The sequence below is a fragment of the Anneissia japonica genome, unplaced genomic scaffold (genome assembly GCF_011630105.1).
Source record: "Anneissia japonica isolate Jap-2015-1 unplaced genomic scaffold, ASM1163010v1 scaffold288221_len503873_cov180, whole genome shotgun sequence".
Lineage (NCBI taxonomy): Eukaryota > Metazoa > Echinodermata > Crinoidea > Comatulida > Comatulidae > Anneissia > Anneissia japonica.
Window position 1 is genome coordinate 480579 of NW_022686204.1, and position 18104 is coordinate 498682.

Sequence of the window (18104 nt, forward strand, 5' to 3'; positions counted from 1 at the left end):
TCCACTCCTGCATGCATGGCCGACTATTTCGTGACAATAAATTATAGAGGGGGCTATACAACAATTACAAAACACCAACCCACTAATTTTTCCAGATGCTCGCTCGAGTTGACACGCTTGAGTTGGTACTGTCTTTTTACACGTATCAGTTGTTTCACACAACAAAGTTTCGTATCTTCGATTATGGATTCTCGAAGAAAGAGAACGAAAGATAAATATTCGGTTCTGCTTCCTACTTACAATGAAAGAGAAAACTTACCTCTAATTATCTGGCTTTTAGTCAAGTCATTTACGGAAAGGTAACTGCTGCATATAATTCCTAAGTTAGGTAATAGAATACATACGATAGCTATCATAGAATAGGGTTAGCCAGGTGATGTAAAAAGCATAGCCTCCCTACTAGTTTTGCTGGCCGGGTGAGGCCGACACTCCTAGATACGCAGGAAAAGTAGGACTAGGCCCTAGGCCTAGGTTTCGGTAAAAACTCCAATTCAAAACTAGGAAAAGGATCTGCTAGCGTTTATGTTATCTCCATGCTCATCATGATAAATGAGTAATGATAGGCATTTTACAACCCAGTGTTTAAAAAAGCCTGACATTTTGAAACATGATAGGATATTTCGCAAACTGACCTGGGGCGAGCTGGGCATTTTGAAGCCCAGGTTTTTCAAATCCATGAAGGCAGTAGTAGGAATTTGAGTCAACTCGACCTCATTTACTGTGTAAATAATTACCAAAACATTTTAATACAATGCAAAAATAAAAGTGTTGCCTTTGATTTTCTTTTGTTTATTTTTCTAAATATTGCAATAATTCAACCTGTATCATTTTGCTTCTTTTAAACAGTGGATATGATTACGAGATTTTAGTCATAGATGATGGAAGCCCAGATGGAACCCTGGAGATTGCTACACAATTGCAGGATATTTACGGAAAAAATAAAATTGTATGTAGGCAAACCATGGATTTTATCTCAGTGGTTAACCTTTTCCAGCTAAAATTAATGGGATGAGTGGTGGTTAGCCATGAACCCTAGAAGCCTAGGCATATACTGTTTTTAATTTTTTTAAAATTAAAAAAAGACTGTATAAGTATTTTCTATTGAACTAAGAAATGATAAAATTTGTTTTTTAATGTACCTATTACTGTTATTTTGTTCTAAAGTTATGCTTTTATCATATGGTTGCAGGTACTTCGACCAAGAGCCAAAAAACTTGGATTAGGTAACTCAATTTTAGAAATTATTAAATATAAATTAATAATTTGGCAAAAGTAATATTACTGATTTGTAAATATATGTGCTTAAGTGTTCAGTATGTAAGCAGTATTTGTGACAAAGACAAACCAAACCAGTCACTCGTCGCAAATCCTGTTTCAGAGATAATGGCCAAAACATGCTGTAAATGTCACAATATTTGAAATTAATTTTATTACACTAAACTAACCTTTATATATCTATATATCATGCTATGCTGTTATTTTTCCCATTTTCAATGTTAAAAAACAATCATTTTTAATGATTTGGTAATGGTTGCTGCCAAAATCATAAACTTTGAAAGCTGATTCCACAAATATTGTTTTTAAACAGCTGTATGTTTAAACTTCTGTAACTTCATAACGAGATGTCAGATTTAAATGATTATTTTACCATTTTATAGCTTTCATTTTACTATTTAACGCCGTATTAACTAAAAATTGATATTTGCAAGTGACTGGTTTGTCTTGTATTTGCCACATTTACAAAGATATGGGCTTAAATGTATATTTAAGGTTCAGATATATTTACAAATCAGTGATCACTATATATCTACTTAAATAAAGATGATAAAGATATTAGAACTTTCCAGAGAGTCCATCAAACTTTTTTAGTTACACTGATGTTTTGTGGAACCTTAGCAATACTATGTGGTGAGAATTAGTAAAATTGTTCATTATGCTCATGTTTGTGGGTTTAACCCTGGTGAAAGTATCTTTCTCACAACCGTAAACATCTCACTTCACAAGTCATAAAGTGACTATACTGTATTTACTTTTACTATGTAACTATATTGTATCTTTCAGGGACGGCATATATCCATGGAATCAAGCATGCTTCTGGCAATTTCATTTTCATTATGGATGCTGATCTATCGCATCATGTGAGTAAATACAGGTCTCCCTCTAATTAAAGACCCCTCCAATTAAAGACCACCTCCAATTAACGACCACTTTTTTTTGGTCCCATATTAACAATGTCTTATATCTTTATTATTCTAATTAGAGACCAAAGCTGCTAAAGACCACAGAAACCCCGGTCCCAAAAGTGGTCTTTAATTTACAGGAGGGAGACCAGTAATCATTTTTTCTTGTCAGCATATTACTCAAATAATTAAATAATTAACATTTTATTTGTTATTGTAAATTTTGCATGATGCTCTCTTCTACCGCAGTTTAACTTTGTTGAATCAGTTATTAAATTAATCTACAATTTTCTTTTCAGCCAAAATTTATTCCAGAATTTATAAAGTAAGTGTACTGTACATTTTTCCATAGCCTAACATATCACATAATGCTTCCACTGTAACTTACAATTACTTATTTACAAAGTAGTTTAGTATTAAATTTTATGGTTTAATAAGATGTTTTATTTTTACACACAGAAAACAAGAGGAGAATGATTTTGATGTTGTGTCAGGAACAAGGTACACAGGAACTGGTGGCGTTTACGGATGGGACTTCAAACGAAAACTTATCAGGTGACTTATAATCAATGTAACAATGAATTGATTATAATGATTAATAATTCTGCATCTCACTAACTGTTCCCAAGTTTTTTTCCTTGTCAAACATCTCTTCAGCATCTTAGCAAGATATACAACATATCAACATTTTTTTTTCTCCGAAGTCTGACTTTAATAATAGCATCAGAATAATATGATTTTCTATATTTTCTTTTGAAGTCGTGGTGCAAATTATGTGACTCAAATATTGTTGCGACCAGGAGCATCGGATCTGACTGGAAGTTTTAGGTAAGTATCATAAAAGCTGTCTGCTGATTGTATGTATGAAGTGCTGTAAATAAAGCTATTTATTGAGTTTTTATTCTCTTTTAAGATATATATTGTCTGCGTAAGAATCTGATATAAATACTCTCTGACACTCAATTAAAACAGTAAATTTCATATTTAAAGTGATGGAAAATATTAACCTCTAATGAGAAACAGATAGTGACAGTTCAGTGTTCACTAATTAGATTTTTTGACTTTTCATTTTCTACCACAGATATACAAGGGTTTCAGTACATCTTTTAAATGTTGCAGATGCCAAGTTTAACACCAATAAGACTTAAATTTTTAAAAAACAAATGTACTTATGAATGCTGATGAAAAGTAACCAATTTATTTGTTTATATTAAATTCAGGTTATATAAAAAAGACGTTTTACATAATCTAATTGAGGCATGTGTGTCGAAAGGTTATGTTTTTCAAATGGAGATGATTGTTCGGGCGAGGCAGTTAAACTACACTATTGGAGAGGTATGTACTAATCTATTTCTTAGCTCGCAAGTGTGCCATTCCCTGTCAAACAGTGGCGTATGAATCAGGCCTGACTAAGGCTTCTTTGGGCTCTGCTACACTGGGGCATTGGTCATGTAGGGACTAGAGGGGTGCGGGGAAAATCGCTCGTCCTCTCTGGCGTTTTATGTTTTCAAAAGGCGTATATTAATTTTTGTTATCAATAAAATAATGGCTGATTGATGTCCCAAGACCCTTAAAGTCGAAGTTCCAGGTTTTTGCTGAAGGGAGCTCATGGGAGCTTCTCACTTTTCATTCTCTGGACTGTCCTGCCTGCAAGAGATGGCTTATATGTACTGACTGAATTACTATTCTCTCCCCAATGGTTGAAAATACTTTGGGCAAGTTGAATGGCAAAGCAGTAAGGCAGGGGCTCTGCCAACTACAGCCTTAACATTGGCGCTGGTCCAGCTGCTGCTTGCCCAGGGTTGGGTTGGTAAAACCAAGCTTTCTTGGATAAGGACTTAAAATGGAGGTCCAGTGTATACATCTGGCTTGTGTGCACTTTAAAAACCCATTGCATCTTTCGAAAGAGTAGGTGGTTACCCCGATGCGATGGTTCATTTCAGCTCCTGTTGTTGTGGAATGATGTGAACATGTAGCTACCATGAAGCGCCTCTTTACGGCTGCTAGGTAGACACAGACCACGCTCATACGCAATTCAGCACAATGACGCTGCAAGTTATGGGTTATTCTCCTACCTTTATGTATATACGTTTTTTCCCCTTCCTACAGATAATGCTATCACCATCCTCAAGCATTTAGGGCTTTCTATTAAATTGACATTACATATTTATCTATTTTTCCAGGTTCCTATAACATTTGTGGACAGAGTGTATGGTGAATCTAAACTTGGTGGAAATGAGATTGTTGGATTTGTAAAAGGACTTTTAACCTTGTTTGCTACAACATAGATGCTGTATATAGGAACCTCAAGTTATTGCATTATTTTTTTTAATTTCGTCAGCACAGTATTGTTTATTTTATTTTGATAGCGGGCATCAAACAGATGCATTTTTTTGTGTGCCTTAAATGTGTGTTTTACTAAGCTTTTTACAAAGACCATATCAATAGAAAACTCAAATGAAAAGCTCTCACTGGTTGAAGCCCGGGTTCAGACCTTAAAAGAGAACTAGCAAAATGATTTTTTGTTCTAGAGGGGAATTTTGATATGCCATTAATAGAATCAACATTAAAATCGTTTTTTGGCAATTGTTTATGAAGTTATATACGATTTTACCGTGACGTCACTGGCTAAAAAGTAATAAAAAAATCATGTAAATAGCGCTGCGTAGGGTATTTGCTGCGTACAATCTTTACGTGCATGCTGTAACCAACGTGCAGCGGTTGTCAACAGAAGAGTTACAACATTCACGCAAAGATTGTATGCGGCGGATACCCTACGCGGTCATCATGATATATCAGCAAGACCATAACAGATTTTAAACCATCAAAAATGTTGTAGCATACCCCACTGTATCTTACTTGCCCAGGCCTCTGTGTTATACCACTGTATATGAAGCATGCCATCCCAAAACCAGCGTACTGTATGTTAGAGTAATTAGTATAAAAAGTGTCCATATTGTATAATTCCATTAAATGACCCATCATTTTAAATCTTGGGAGGATATAAATAAATGAAAAATCAATTTTCATATTTTTGGGATGGCATGCCCCATATGATTTATTGAGTAATGACTACAAAGAAAGATTTGGTAACTTTTCAATTTTTTATTTATTGCATGACATGCAACAATACAGATATAATTAGTGAGAACTATTCAAAATATTTAACAGATAAAAAATTAATATAAAACTTCAACAATATGTTTTATCAAGATTAACAAGAGTATGAGACTAGAAATGAAAATAAATTATCCAATTATGCAATTTTTATGAGTCTTCATTTGTATTAAACAATTATAAATTTACAGTAATATCAGTATTAATGTACTGTATTGCTAAGGTTTGAAAATTACCTAATATGCACTATTAACCTATTTTACAAAACAAATCTACTGTAAATATTTGGTCATTCTTTGAAACCAATGAAAATCTTATTGTATTACAAGTACATAAAAATCTGAAAAAAATCATTGACAAAACACAATTACAATACAATTTGCATAGATCTACATCACCACATCAAAATACTGATAAACTTTATTTCAAATTGCTCCTAATAATTAACATAAGAACATATATGGGATAGAAAGTTATTCAAAAACAATATCATTGTCATAAAAAAATAAACATCTAATGCGAAAACCCGATGCTGAGAATGAATGAAATTATTGACAATGCTTATTTTGTAGCCATAGTCAAACAATTGTTAAAAAGATCTACATATTGGATTCCATAACCTTTCAAGGTTTTAAGTTGTTTGCCTAAGCTCTATATGGTATATTATTGTTACTTAAACCCACAGTACATACATGCATATAGAAGTTTTTGCCTTGCTTTGCTTCAACTTGAGTTAAGCTACCTATAAAAAATACATTTTAACCATTGGTGCAATGTTGAGAATTCCATAGCCAGCATTAAATTGTTACAGTACTCAACTGTTTCAAGCTCCATATTTTTGTCATATTTAAGTACTTGACTTAATCCAATGATTTACTTGCATTCCTTGATAAGCTGCGTCAGCTTGGCATTCACTTGATTCAACTCCTTTTTCTTGTCAATTTTTATGTATTTCTCCTTTCGCAAATTCACAACTTTAATCCAGTCTGGTATCATCTCTGCTAAAAGGTTAATATGCTCCTCAGCTTCCACTGAAAAGAAACCAAAGAAAATATTAAATTGAATTATCTTTTGTAAAAGGACCATGAAGGATAGACACCCTGATCAAAATATGCGAGAGGGCGCTGTACATCTTAAAATATTCACAATGGCAGATCTAGGAATTTGAAATAGAAGGGACCAGGGTGGGACTTTCACTGCCTCAGCCCTACCCTGGTCTGACGTAAGAACATTTATGATTATAGCACATCTAGATGGCTGGAAATGCACTCTCAAGACTTCAATTTGAATATACTAATGCGGAATATATTAATGCGGAAAATGGCTACATGTACACTCGGCAGGTGGAAAACGGCGCCGCGAGCACCCCTTCTAGGGATGGATATGTGTGCCTAACAAAATGACATTAATATTATTATTATACTATACTGTAATTTCCTATTTTTGTTTTTGTTTTTTTATAATTTTAAAAATTTAGGGGTGGGGGGTCTGGCCTCCTGGCTGAGGATTACCTTGAGAAAGGCTGGATCTACTGCTTTCCCTCAACTTGTCAACAGCTGATTCAATGAGTAAAGCTGCTTTTTTCTCCGATAAAAAGAAACTGAATGAACCATTAAGGAATTGACTTCACAACCATTAAAATAGGCTGAAACAATAATACTGTACTTAATATGTAGCATTTATATACTAATCATATGCTTCATCAATACATTAAATAATTTAAAATTGTGGTTGTCCAACAAATGGAATTCATTGTTATTAAGTACAAAATTAGTTCTTCAAACTGACCAATACAGTGATAAAAAATAAGTAATTAATAATAATGCCCATATTCTTAAAACGAACCTTAGTCGAACTTTGAACTAGAACTTCATTTAGTCCTAGTTGCAAATTCAACTTCAATTGAACTAATTTTAATAGCAGACAAAATTTTAGAGATCCGGTAAACACGGATAAATATTAAGCTGTTGTCAGTGGTTCAAAAACATATTTCCCCATAATTCATAATAGACCATCATTCGCTTAATTAATTTTCTATAATAATAACTACAGTATAAATTAGTTATTATTACCATAGAGAATTTGACCAGTCACTGAAAATTTAGTTGTCAATAGTTGGAGAGCACAAGCGGCGCCATTTTGTGACTGCAATGCGTGGGGATTTTGTGCAAATCAGGAACTATCACAGGTGCCTAGCAAAACAGGTTAATTTCGCCTTTTGGAAGCTAAACTTAATGTCGCTTTTATTGAACATACCGAAGATACATCAGATCTACTTATACAATCGTTTTTAATGGGGTAAATATTTCATGTCGGCGATTTAAATTAGTTTGACCCTAGGCTGACTAAAAAAATCAGCCTGTGGAGGTATCATTTTAGTAGGTTTGTGTCCTTTAGTCGTAGTGCTAGTCGAAGTTTATTATAAGCATACAAAATTACAATTTTTAAGTTGTAGCTTGAACTACGACTAAAGTTTGTTTTAAGAATACCAGGGTTACACTAGACGACAATACATCAGACAAAATTACCTAGGATGTTTGATGCATGCATTACAAGACTTTAAAACTATAAAGACATTTTTGCACTAACATTTATTTCCTTCCAGAGGTTACCTGATACCAAGATACACTAAAGGGTTTTGGTATGGACAACTGATGCAATTGCAACTGACAATAATTATAAATTATTAATAAGTTTTATTCATAAAAAGGATACTTTCTAATAATACCACACATTTCAGGAAGTCTCTCCATCATTGCTAATTTCTTGTCTTCCTTTGGATCCCTCACAAGAAGTTGCTCAATCCTCTTCGCTTCTTTTGCTCTTATCTAGAAAATAAAACAAATTTCAATACAGTAACTGTACACAGGGAACCAAACGCTTGTATGCCTAAGCCCCGTGATAAGCCAATAAACACAGACAGAAAAGCACTTCTGCTAGTAAATTACATTTAAAGTTCATTATCTTACCCTATCCAGAAGTGACTTCGAAACTCCCTTTACTTCGCTGCCTTTTGATGTTGATGGTTTATCACTTCCTTTTTGCTTGTTTTTATCATTCTTGAATTTGTCCGAGTTTTCTGCCACCAGATGCAGAGCTCGAGCTACCCTCGGGGACATCATGTCCTTGGCCTTGTCTAGGACATCTTTGGCTGTATGGTACTTCAGGACATTAGGTGGTTGAGGGAGGTCATCTGGTTGGATGTCAGGAACCTGATCCAGAGGGAACTTTGGATGCCATCGTTTAAGTTGCTTATCAGGAATGGAGATTGGCTGTGGAAGTCTTGCGAGAAATTCCTAAAAACAAAATGACATCCAAAGATTAAAGTTAGGTACAATCAAAGAAGTGATCTCACACACACACACACAGTGGATTTACACATACTCAAGAGTTGTCTAGTGTCTACATGAATACATAATCCTGCACATACAGAAGATGACCATTATACACCTAGTGTGTAGTGATACAAATCAGTAGCTTACCTTGTGATGTTCTTTAACGATATCGACGAGGTTACTGTGGAAGATGTTCCTTCGCTCTATCAGTGCCGAAGCAATGACACGTGGCTGACCAGCTTTTGTAACAGTCCCACCTTGAAGGAAAATGAGAAATTTTCATCATTGCAATAGTAATGAATTTTTGTTATATTCAAGTATATATAATCCAGTATGTTCAATAACATAACTCAATTTATTTTTAACCTTTCATATCCATCATCTCAAGAGCAAAAAAATTTAGCTTTTCAATTAAATAACATTCACACAACTGAGTTCTGTACAGTGAATATGTTTACACAGCATAATCTATGTAAAAGAAATTCTATAATAAATATATATAATGAATTATTATTAATTCCAAGCATACTGTACATTATTAGATGTTTATGAAGCATTTTCAGATTTTCTACAGCCATTGAAAGACTTGTGATTTGTATCTGATTGGTTGTAAACACTATCACACAAAATATGTTCAACATTGCTTGACAGACAAAAAGTTAATAGGATTTCCTAAAAATTCTAACACAATGAGCCAGTCTTAGAATTTAATAAAAAATGGAACATACCACTATCACCCAGAGAGACGTTAGGATCAATGTTGAGCTGATAATCGCTTTCACCCTTGCTACGTTCACGCTGCTGCTGGGCTGAGTTCTTTCGCTGGCAAAAGTTGTACGCCGTTGAATACACCTTCTTGATTTGTCCAACATGGTGTAATTGGAATGTTCTATGGTAAAGACAAAAAATCATCACTAAATGCAGCAAAAAAAAAAAAAAAATCACATTTTACAAATCAAATCTAAACAAAATAATACACGGCCAGAATAGGGACATCTTGAAGCAGTGGCATATAAGATGTTCCTTCGCTCTATCAGTGCCGAAGCAATGACACGTGGCTGACCAGCTTTTGTAACAGTCCCACCTTGAAGGAAAATGAGGAATTTTCATCATTGCAATAGTAATGAATTTTTGTTGTAGTATATAATTATATATAAGTATATATAATCCAGTATGTTCAATAACATAACTCAATTTATTTTTAACCTTTCATATCCATCATCTCAAGAGCAAAAAAATTTAGCTTTTCAATTAAATAACATTCACACAACTGAGTTCTGTACAGTGAATATGTTTACACAGCATAATCTATGTAAAAGAAATTCTATAATAAATATATATAATGAATTATTATTAATTCCAAGTATACTGTACATTATTAGATGTTTATGAAGCATTTTCAGATTTTCTACAGCCATTGAAAGACTTGTGATTTGTATCTGACTGGTTGTAAAAACTATCACACAAAATATGTTCAACATTGCTTGACAGACAAAAAGTTAATAGGATTTCCTAAAAATTCTAACACAATGAGCCAGTCTTAGAATTTAATAACAAATGGAACATACCACTATCACCCAGAGAGACGTTAGGATCAATGTTGAGCTGATAATCGCTTTCACCCTTGCTACGTTCACGCTGCTGCTGGGCTGAGTTCTTTCGCTGGCAAAAGTTGTACGCCGTTGAATACACCTTCTTGATTTGTCCAACATGGTGTAATTGGAATGTTCTGTGGTAAAGACAAAAAATCATCACTAAATGCAGCAAAAAAAAAAAAAAAAAAATCACATTTTACAAATCAAATCTAAACAAAATAATACATTGCCAGAATAGGGACATCTTGAAGTGGGGGGGGGGGGGAGATAGATGATTAGGTGAGGTTGAGCTAGTTCGCAAAGGTGATTTCTAACTACTTCAGCATATTTCTTTTTCTTTCCAAAATTTTCAATGAGGGAGGGGGAGAGTATTATTTTTGGGGCGTGCATCCCCGCGCACCCCCTAGATACGCCAAGTGTTGTGTAACAGTACTTGAACATTTGACAAAATATACTTTCACTTACTTTCTACACATTTCTTGTACAGCATCTTTTAACTTCTTAAATGTACACTGCTCTGATCTGTTATGTAGCATGCTGACAACAGTATCCATACTGCGGAACATTTCATGAAGAATTTTGTACTTGTACGGCAGTGCAAGTGTAGCAGGTGGTGGTGTCGCAAGAGAGTGATACTTCTGATATGCAGGCATTCTGAGAAAATCGTGTACAAATTCTTCAGATGAGGCAGACGTTTAGATTACAGTATTCAGGCTGACATACCAAAACCACTTAGCAGCCATTAACAGTGAAAGCCAGGTCTGCAGTAAGCAAATCCTACCTCTCATTGACAAAATTACATTACAAAGTGTACAGTGTATTTATTTGCAGAGGAATAAAAAATGAGTGAAATATTCTTACATCTTGCTTTCATCCTTGGTTTTCGGAGCTTGCTTCTTTAGAGCTTTTTGAGCATCTTCCTCCTTTATTTTTTGGGTTTCTTCCCTTACTGCCGCCAACCGCTTCTGTAACTCCTCAAGTTTACCGCATTTAGCTAGTTTTTCTCTCATCACTTGAGCAGATGACTTGGCAGCATTCTTTAGAAAGGAAAAAAAATGTGACATTTTTGTTAGTTATCCAAAGATCTTATAAACAGAAGATAGTGTTCTCCGCAATTTCTGCATGCAAATTCTGTAATAACGCAGCTTATGGCACCCTCTTGCAAAAGTGATTACTTTGCAACTTTGACCGCTTTGACCATAGCATACACCGCGCGACTTTACCCTTACGCGTAACAATTACAATTTACGATTTACAATGAGCGCTCTTTAAAATAAAGGATCAAAACGTACTTGGTAACAAAGTTTGGCGTGACGCGAACACCTTACATGGCAACAACTAAAGCGCCCTCTCCTAAAAGTGATTACTTTACTGCCAAATCAACGATTCTATTTTGTTGCACGTAAATCGCGGAAAACCCTATAAGTTCTTCGATGTTATCCCAAAAATAAGAAATTGAGAGGTATAATTTTTTGATTACTTGTTTGCGCCTTTGGCTGTGTCGTGTTAAGTCAGGCACTCACTACGCCCCACGGTCGATGGCAGACGCGATGTAAATAGAACGCAACTCACAATGCGTGCTCAACAGATCATTTTTAATAACGATAAATAAGTTCAGACTACCACTGACAATCAGCAGATAGAGCCGTGTCGTTGAGCACTCACAGGGAGTGCCCCAAAGTAGCGAAAGGAATTGCGGTCTATTGTAGGCGCTATACAGCATCTCCCTCCTCACCTTCGCTTCACTAACAACAGCAACCTGTTTATTTGTTACAGCAACTTTCTTTATCATATTTTCCACTTTATCCTTCATAGGGGTCTTCAGTAGAGATGCAGACTTGGATGATATCTGCTTAGAACCTTGTGAAACCTTTGTAGAAGCACTTAACTCCTCAGTAGGCTAAAAATTAAAAACATAAGCATTATTTTCATTCATAGATCATGAATATTAAACTTAGACATATATTTTGTCATATAATAGTAATACAATATGTTTAGGTCCTAAATGAAAATTAATTTAAAAAACTACATATTTTTTATGCAACATTTAATGCCTAGAGGCACTGTTTGGTTGCCCCAAAAATTGGGCCAACAGGGGTTGTCTGATTAGATTAGAATTGGTTAATTAAGATAAAATGCTGATTGTCTTGTCCCATTCATAATATTTAATTTTTTGCCAATGGTGAGTGTTTCGCCGCTTAGTAGAGGTTGGAAGTGATGTCAAACTATGTCTCTTTATGATGCTCCACTCCCTTTTTTATTTTACTTTTAGCTGTTGTGAGACAAAAACATCCTGTTGTCACATGATCTGAACCCCCAAAGAACAGAATCCTTGGATATGGCAAGCATCTTAACCACCAAGCTACAGCTCCAGAGGACAACGGGTGCATACATGGCTGAAGAGGGGGGGAAATTTCCCTCCAAATCCACGCTAGTGCCACCACTGAAACCTAGTCTACACCTCAATACATTATTAAGTCGTGTACCGTCTGTTGTAATGCTGATTCTTCGTCCACAGAGAATTTTGCTAAAGCACCATCCAAACATTTCTTTGCCGTTTTTCTTCCTGCCACTTTATAGGTTCTAAATTGGACAGATTCCGGGCCACTTAAGTCTTCTGATGAAGTCTCCTTCGAAATAGTCTTGCTTCGTTTTAGTGCAACTGGTACTGCTGTTACTGTTTTACCCCTTTTAGTTGGTGTTGATGGGGGTGTGCGAGGGATACCATGATCGTCATTGGCTTCAGTTATCTCAAACTTTGGACCTGAACTTTCAGAACCTGTGTCTGAGAGCCGAAGTTCAACATCACTTGTTGATTGTAAGCCAGTTATGGTGGACATGAAATCCTTTATTGAGGAAGATCCAGTCTTTTCTCCTTTCTTCGTTTTTGGTTTTCGACGACTTCTTACTGAAGATTTTTTCCTGGTTGATTTCGTCTGAGTAGGGACCACTGTAGGCTGAGCTGCCGCCGCTATGAGTTTCGGGTTTGTATCAGCTGATTGTTGAAGTTCGGGGCCTGGCTTCTGCTGGCTGAACGTAAAGACTGGTTTACCACTTATTTCAATATTATCCTCATTAAATACAGGAGATGCTTCCATTGAACTGTTCGAATAGGTAACTTTTCTACGCTTTGACGGCTGAATATCAAGCGACCGTTTACGTGATCCATAGTAAAATGTGACTTTAGTCTGAGCCATTTTACAACGTACTGCGAAGAATTCCACTGAGAAGAATCGCTCAAGCCTCTTGTTGTCAAATTGGATTATTCGCGCTAGCCAGTCACATGCTCAGCTCAGACTATTCCATTACATATAATAAACATTTTATGTTTGTCATATTAATATAACGTTAATAAATATACTTAAATTTCTCAAAATATTTTTCGTAATTATACTAAAATATATTTTTAAGCTAAATCTATGCTGTATTAGAATAAAGTGTATATTATTTCCTGAGTACATTTAATAATATTTAATTGACACCCTCCACATTAAATAAAATAGTCTTTAAGCGTCCCTTTAATGTTACAGAAATGGTCAAAGGTCATATGATGAGGAACGCGGAAATGAAAATATTGGGATTGAATAGGTTGTTAATATCCTCGAAGATCTAGGCCTAAATACAGTTAAATCTATTGTCAACGTTTTTTGTCAAATATATTCGTTGTAGGCCTTAGTTCTGCAATTGGTACTGATCCAAAGACAGCTCGAGTCGAATTATAAACACCGAAAATGGGAATGACATCGCAATGGGAATGGGCTATGTGGGCCAACGAACACGCCTTTGTCAGTGGAATCAGTAAGTGCAAACAATGAACTGAAAGCGTTTCTTCTTGCTAGGCTAGGCCTAGACCTACTGTCTCTAGGATTTTATTGTTAAAAATAAATAAAGAAATCTACAGAGTTGATGGGAAAAGTGACAGAAATCTGTATTGAAGAATATTTCACTAGAGCTTCTGATGAACTATCGTTATAATGTAGTAGGCCTAATTAATATTAATAAGCAGAGAAGGTATTTCTTGAGTGATACATTACTGAATACTGGCTGAGCCTTGATTGATTTTTTTGGAAATTCATTAAAATTTATAATTGAAAATTACATATTGTTTTATAAAAAAAAAAATATGTTTTTGTTTATCTCATTTCAGTTCTAGTGATGGGAGGAATCGTTGGTTCATTCGACTTTTCTGGAAAGGAGTTTGCCTACTACAGCATGTATCCTTTGATAGGCGTATAATAAATTAAAAGTCATCATCTGGGTGCAAATTGTGTTGTTAATTGTCTGGCAGTAATCTAGGATGATTTATATGAGAATATTTTTTGTAATATTATATTACAAAAACCAAAAGTTGCGCTGACTATGTTCAAAATAAAATAGAACTGATGATGACTTTATTAAAATCGAAATGTTGAATTAATATGGCATCTCTCTCTATTTTGAGTCACTTTTGTTTTATTTATTTTATATTAAAATATGTATGTCAATATATTTTTGTATAGGATATTGCCATTTACTATGTTTTATGTCATGATTGTTTCAAATTGCAAGAAAACAATGCAATGGTGATGGTTCCTCCTCTGCAATAGTCTGTTCTATTGATTTTTGAGTTCCGTAGAAGCGCTAGATTTTTGTTTTGTGTAACATCAACGCATAGAAACCATATATTATACGCTATACAAATCTCCAACCATTACCGTATTGTTGAATACAGTAAAGAAAATATTCATGAATAAAGATCGAAGATTGTTTTTCTTTAACTGTACTGCACTAGAGTTGCTGGTGTATTAGTCACCTTTTTAGAATATCCGAGAGGTACAAGGATGAATGGAAAGGTTGTCCCAAGAAGGTAGGCCTACATATAAATTCATTATTTTCAAACCACCTAAGCTTCAAAATAGATGAATGAAGTACAAGATGGTATGCTGTGTACTATGAGATTTTAACTTGCTTATGGGAGTGCAACTACAGTGCAGAATGCTGAACTCCAATTTTCAGGAGACAATGCAACTCGGAACTACTTTATGTGTCTCTAATAAACCAAGTGTTTTCCATGTGTTTACAGATTTCAATCCAAAATCTCACCAATTGTTGATGCATTAGGACCAATCAGCAGAAGTTATTTCATTCGATTTGTACTGTATTTACTGTAAGTAGCGCACACACTTGGATTAAATATTTTTGTTTTGTAATTAAATTTTTAAATTGTACTACTGTAGTATTTTTTTAAACCTGCAAACTCTGTGTCTGTTCAGTTTACGATAATAAAATATCATGATGTTGAAACTCATTTTATGTTGTAAATTCTTCAATTGGATACAGGGAAAGATCTACGATGGTATGGGAGTAGCATTAATTGAGCGTCTGTAGGCTGAGTGGGTAGGGTTGAAGGTGTTCCTCTTCTAGAATAACCATAATAATGATTAAATGCACTTTGGAAATAATGTAAAATGATTAGATCACTCTGTTCAATAATTACTGATCCATTAGGAACTCATGTAACTACCTTTGTTGTATTGTATTGGACAGCTTCCTGTTAAAGTTCAAAATCATAGTGAATCAGCAATATAATGTTAAGTAGGATATAAATTGTACTATTACAGAACAAGAAATGTGAAGTGACATATGAAAACAGGGAGATTTATATCAAAAGAAAAAAATAATCCCATTTTTAACATTATTATTTTGTTTCATGTTTTATATTAGAATGTCAGTTCCAACAGTGTTTTGTTTACCAACGATCATGAGTGGGGTTTCGCTGTTCTTTGCGGCTATTATGTATTTCGTGGCAGCTCTCGGAGGTGAAGAATGGAGGCCGGAGAGCGTGAGCAGTCTTGCGAGGCAGAAGACGCTAACCCAGCATGCCCCGATGAACCCACCCCCTCGTCCACCCCAGGCTAAGGGGGAGAGAGCTGCAGCAGTCAACATCGAAGGAAATAACATCTGAAAGTAGGAAATATAGAATCCCACAAGCAAATCATAACAATGTGAATGCTGGCATAGTGCTATTTTAAAAGTGTAGAATTAGTACATGCAATTCTATAAAAATAATTTTTGTGAGTCTTTGAGACTTTTTTCTTGTATTACGAAATGGGGGAAGAGGATAATAATAAAGAAATCTTGTTTATTGTTTTTAATATGATGTCAATAGACGTATTGTATATCAATTTTTTGTAATAATCATTTTATGTTATGTGTATACGAAAAAAAAATGCATGCATCACAATTTTTGTACAACTACACTGTAAAAATCTGTTTTTCCATTTTTATTTTAATACTTCTATATGAATACAGTATTTATATGTACATTAATTGTGATTTATATGAAATGCAGCAAATTTTTAGATTTGTGTGTCTAACTAATAACATGTCTTTTGAAAGTCATTCAGTATTAGAATTTTATACATATCTTTTATACTGTATATAGCCGTTATGCATTTTTTAGCTGTTATGTTCCTTTTTATGTACTATTTTAAGATTATTAAAATGGTTGACCCATTTCCAAGACAAAAATGATATGTAAAACAGCAGTGTACCCTGACGAAATTATAGCCTTTACTCCTGCAGGGGGTTTAGGGTCTCCCTTGCAAGTTTACCAAATGTCTTTTGAACTATAAGGTACATACCGTAAAATCTCGAATTGAAGCCCAGTGGGCTTAATCTCGAGATGAAGCCCATCTCGAATTCAATCCCCCTCTTTAGTTTGCAAAATTAGCTTCGAAAGAAGCCCATCTTGAAAAGAAATCCATGGGCTTTTTTTCAAGATAGCATAGGCTTCTTTTAGAGATAGTACAGTACATACACTGTTCACGAATTTCAGAAAAAAAATAGTAAATTAAATACAAGCTTGGTTTATACGGTAGTTTAGGTGATTTAGTGCCAGTTAAATACACTCCATGATACAGATTGATGTTGCAGTGGCCTTATTTATTGTTTTATAGTACAAATTCACAAAATTTACAGCATTCATTTTGAAAAGTAGCCCCCCCCCCCAACCTCTTTACTTTGCAAAAGTAGTCTCAAAAAGAAGCCCATCTCGAAAAGAAGCCCATCCAAAGTTCGCAAAAAAAAAGAAGCCCAGGGCTTCAATTCGGGGTTTTACGGTAGTGTTCCAAAGATTTAAAAAAACAATGACTTATAATAAACTTTATCATTCCAGTGAGGCAATTTTTGTTAAAACTAGAATCGAGGAGAAATAAAGAGAAAAGACACTCAGAATACTTTTGGGAACAATTGGTGACCTAATATGAGTTCATCAGAGCCCAAGTACTTTCTTTGAAAATTAAAATCTGTGTGTACAGTTGTATGAAATAGATTGCACTATACTCGTACATAAACTCTTCTGTGGCTAGATCTAAAGGCACTGGTATGTTTTAAGGTCTTTGTCGAGGTAATCTTTCTCTCGCTCGTGAAATCTTTTTTTTTTTAAAGTAATAAAGTATATTTTTAGAGGAAATATGTTGACAAGGCTTCAATGTTATTTACTGTAATAGATAATATATTAATCTGGAGTTTGAATTTTTCAATGTATAAATACAATAGACAATTACATTTTTTACCTTTTCTTTTTTTCCCTAATCCTTTTATCAAGGACACGTAACATAAAACATAGCAAACAGGAACAGCAAACAAAAATGACAAATGCAAAAGGACTAGTTGCAGACTGTCCATTTACCAGGCTTAACTTAGTTTAAAAATGAATAGTAACAATGAAAATACATATTATTTACTATAATTATAAGTATGAAGTTTTGCATTGCTGGTTTTGGGTATATATATTTTTAGCCGGCAGAAAACAAATCTCTGTATGCATAATATGGACGAATAGAAGTATCTGATTATAATATATCAATATAGTTTTAATATCGTTAGGGCTCAAG

The 18104-nt window shown here is 34.5% G+C and overlaps 3 protein-coding genes across 3 annotated transcripts; 2 read left to right on the top strand and 1 right to left on the bottom strand.

Annotated features, from left to right (window-relative positions):
• Nucleotides 1-116: 116 nt before the first annotated feature.
• LOC117114104 (dolichol-phosphate mannosyltransferase subunit 1-like) lies at nt 117-5444 on the top strand. Its single transcript, XM_033257653.1, has 9 exons — nt 117-299; nt 847-946; nt 1190-1223; nt 2062-2138; nt 2480-2505; nt 2640-2735; nt 2940-3008; nt 3401-3515; nt 4364-5444. Exons 1-9 carry the CDS (start codon nt 184-186, stop codon nt 4466-4468), a joined length of 738 nt encoding a protein of 245 aa, XP_033113544.1. The 5' UTR covers nt 117-183; the 3' UTR covers nt 4469-5444.
• On the bottom strand, nt 5271-13478 carry LOC117114086 (DNA replication factor Cdt1-like). The gene is made up of 10 exons (XM_033257629.1): nt 12714-13478; nt 11963-12127; nt 11089-11264; nt 10693-10881; nt 10201-10361; nt 8780-8889; nt 8267-8593; nt 8013-8125; nt 6809-6897; nt 5271-6328 (listed from the first exon to the last, which is right to left on the bottom strand). Exons 1-10 carry the CDS (start codon nt 13422-13424, stop codon nt 6171-6173), a joined length of 2199 nt encoding a protein of 732 aa, XP_033113520.1. The 5' UTR covers nt 13425-13478; the 3' UTR covers nt 5271-6170.
• A 290-nt stretch (nt 13479-13768) lies between these two features.
• LOC117113677 (cytochrome b-245 light chain-like) lies at nt 13769-16436 on the top strand. Its single transcript, XM_033257092.1, has 5 exons — nt 13769-14025; nt 14375-14441; nt 14999-15073; nt 15290-15373; nt 15931-16436. Exons 1-5 carry the CDS (start codon nt 13959-13961, stop codon nt 16169-16171), a joined length of 534 nt encoding a protein of 177 aa, XP_033112983.1. The 5' UTR covers nt 13769-13958; the 3' UTR covers nt 16172-16436.
• Nucleotides 16437-18104: the final 1668 nt, after the last annotated feature.